At 40.6% G+C, this 2,647-nt stretch overlaps 2 protein-coding genes across 2 annotated transcripts in view; one reads left to right on the top strand and one right to left on the bottom strand.

Annotated features, from left to right (window-relative positions):
- FAM26E (family with sequence similarity 26, member E) overlaps positions 1-2,622 on the top strand; it is a 4,059-nt gene extending 1,437 nt beyond the window's left edge. Inside the window, exon 2 of the mRNA XM_009325664.1 lies at positions 2,121-2,622. Coding sequence (XP_009323939.1) covers positions 2,121-2,510 — 390 coding nt within the window. The 3' untranslated portion in view covers positions 2,511-2,622. The remainder of the gene's footprint in view (positions 1-2,120) is intronic.
- Positions 1-2,647, bottom strand: part of TRAPPC3L (trafficking protein particle complex 3-like) — a 21,769-nt gene that overhangs the window by 3,380 nt on the left and 15,742 nt on the right. The window lies entirely within an intron of this gene.

The following is a 2,647-nucleotide window of genomic DNA, read 5'->3' as shown; positions in this document are numbered from 1 at the left end:
TTTTTGTCAGACAATTGTATCCATCTGGAACCATTTCCTCCCCAAGAGCTGGTTTTATTTTCAAGTCCTCATGCAAATAGGACTGGAATGCAGACAAAGTCTGCACTACAGACAAAGCAATTTATTTGAGAGTTTTAGAAGGAAATAACAAATAGTGCTTAAGACTTTAAGTTGTATATATAGGAACTAGTGAAAGACTGGTGACTTGGTTTATAGCACGAGAATACACGGGTTCATTCTCCAAGCTGCAGGCAAGTGAAAAGCTGCTAAAAAGAGCAGTTTCTCAAATACCCATAGAAATCATCAGTCAGTACAATGTGACTGGAAAAATAAAAGAAAGCGAAGCTATTCTTCCAAACCAGTCCCTAAGATAATTGTTTGTCAAGCTTCTCTGTTTCACATATTTCCCTGAGGAAACTTTCTATACTCCCCCAGCTAAAAACAGATTTTTACTGGTGGTTATTTTTTTACCATCAGTGCAAGAGTTCACATGAGAAAGGTTGCAGCATGGGAAATGAGTTCCAGTTCATATGGGTCTCTGAAACCTAGAAGATTTGTTCCACACTGGAATTGTTCCACTGTTTGAAAACAAGTGGGTTTTTTTTTTTGCAAATGTTACACATTGCAGTGGAGTAGGTGGGTAAAACTATTGGCTAGGCCAGTGGCACTAGGCATGAAAAAACTGTGTTCACACCTCAGCTCTCCTTAGAGGAGGACATCCCACAATAACAACTTCAAGCGCATTTTTCCACCCTCAGCCCTTGCTCTAATCCTGGAAGTAGCTATTTCTTTTTAAAAGTTCTTAACAGAATTTTGTCAAACTCCGAAGTTGCTACAAAAAAAGCTGAGTGATGCTGGAAAAGCATATTTCAGCAAAAGCAAAGTTCTCTGAAAATACAGCAACTATTTCTAAGCAGTGTGTAGATGAATTGGGCTCTATTCCAGTGCCAATGAACACACTGTTTCTTCTTTCTCATGCTCTTTCCTCTCAGCATTCTCACAGGATTGGGCAAGAAGGTAATTTAAAACCAGTTTTGGCATTAAAATGGTTTTCCACTACAAAGGGCTGATTCATCAAAGTCAAAAAAAGTTCACAAGAATAGCGTAGATTTCAGTGAATCTCCTGGTAAAAGAATTGGTGAACACTTTTTAAATTTAAGACTATCTTTTATATTCCTGTTAGCTAATTAATGCAGTTGTTGGTTTCGGGGTTTTTTTTAATTAAAAAGAAGTCTGAAAACAACACATCTAAATATAGTTACAGTTTAAAAGGTTCACTGATCTGGGACAAAAGTTACTTACCCTTCTTGGTTCCATAGTTCGTCACAATTCAGAACTGTGTCTTAATCCTAGTTCTTGCTGGGTAATTTTATTTAACGCTTTCAGGAGACAGAAAACCATTTACCATCTAGTGATTGTGGTATTTTATTCTCCCTGTGCACTTTTCCCTTTGTGTGACAGAATTCAGTGAGCAATTCCAATCCACTACATTCCAGATGGTTATAGTTTTGCAATAAACTTGCATCAACATCCTCTCTAAATTACCCAGACACTACTCCTGCTCTCAGGTCCCCTCTGTTTTTTGTATAGCTCTGTTCAGCCATAACATTATTTGATTGATCATTTAGACGTCTCTTAGATTTTTCTTCATGCACAGTCTTGTAGTTGGCGTCTGATTCGAGATCATCTGTCCCTGAACGTGCCATTGCCGTTGCGCTGGACATGTCTCTTCAGCCGTTGTTATTCGAGTTCCCTTTGTTACAAGATGGGATGGGGAGGCAGTCAGACTCTAGTATAAGCCAACTTTTCTTGAGCGTTTTACCTTCCACTGTAAAAATCAACCAGCTTTTGCCTTCCTGAGAAACAGACATCAAAATGAGCGCTACTGAGAAGCCTCAATCCTGACATCTTCTGCTTCCTTTTGGTCTCCATATGGGTGCCCCATTAACACCAATGCCAGGCACCAAATGCAAACTGGGATGAGACGCCTGCAGTAGGGTCCCAAGGGGAGCAGCAGGCCCTCCATAAAAAGTGTGGTCGCTCTGTCAGACACTCTTGATTTAAGTAGCATTTTCACTTGGGCCTTTTTAACCTGAAACTTATTTCTTTTGTCTTCCCAGATTTTAGGCTGGTGTGTGATAGTTACCACAGCTCTTCTCTCCCTGCTAACGACTTGCTGCGCCAGCTGCCAGTCGAAAGCCAGCCACCTCCAGCTGATGTTCTGGAGGGTATACGCAGAGAAGGAGAAGGAGCAACTGGAGCAGATTTTCCAGCTGTATGCCACCAAGCTGAGCGAGCGAAACCTGAAGTGCTTTTTTGAGAACAAGGAACCAGAAGTGATTCCCCTGCCAGCTTTTCAGGCATGGGAAGATGCTTCCCAGCTCTACTCTTTCAGCAGTAGCAAACAGCATTATAGCACAATTCACAGGCTAGTTGAAGAAGGCCAGAAAGAAATCAACGAGGAAAGAGAGACAATGCTAGACTCTGTGGACAGAAGGGAAATACCATAGATCAAATATATTTTCAGTTTTTTTATGTCTTGCTAACATAACATACTTCTAGCTGGTTTCATCTCTATATTTTTTCGCAATGACATCTTTCTTCTTCATCATGTTCCCTCCCAGTTACAAACTTGCTCCAAAAGGAT

This window comes from Pygoscelis adeliae, unplaced genomic scaffold (genome assembly GCF_000699105.1).
Source record: "Pygoscelis adeliae isolate BGI_AS28 unplaced genomic scaffold, ASM69910v1 Scaffold54, whole genome shotgun sequence".
Taxonomy (NCBI): Eukaryota; Metazoa; Chordata; class Aves; order Sphenisciformes; family Spheniscidae; genus Pygoscelis; species Pygoscelis adeliae.
This window is presented reverse-complemented; position numbering and strand designations above follow the sequence as displayed.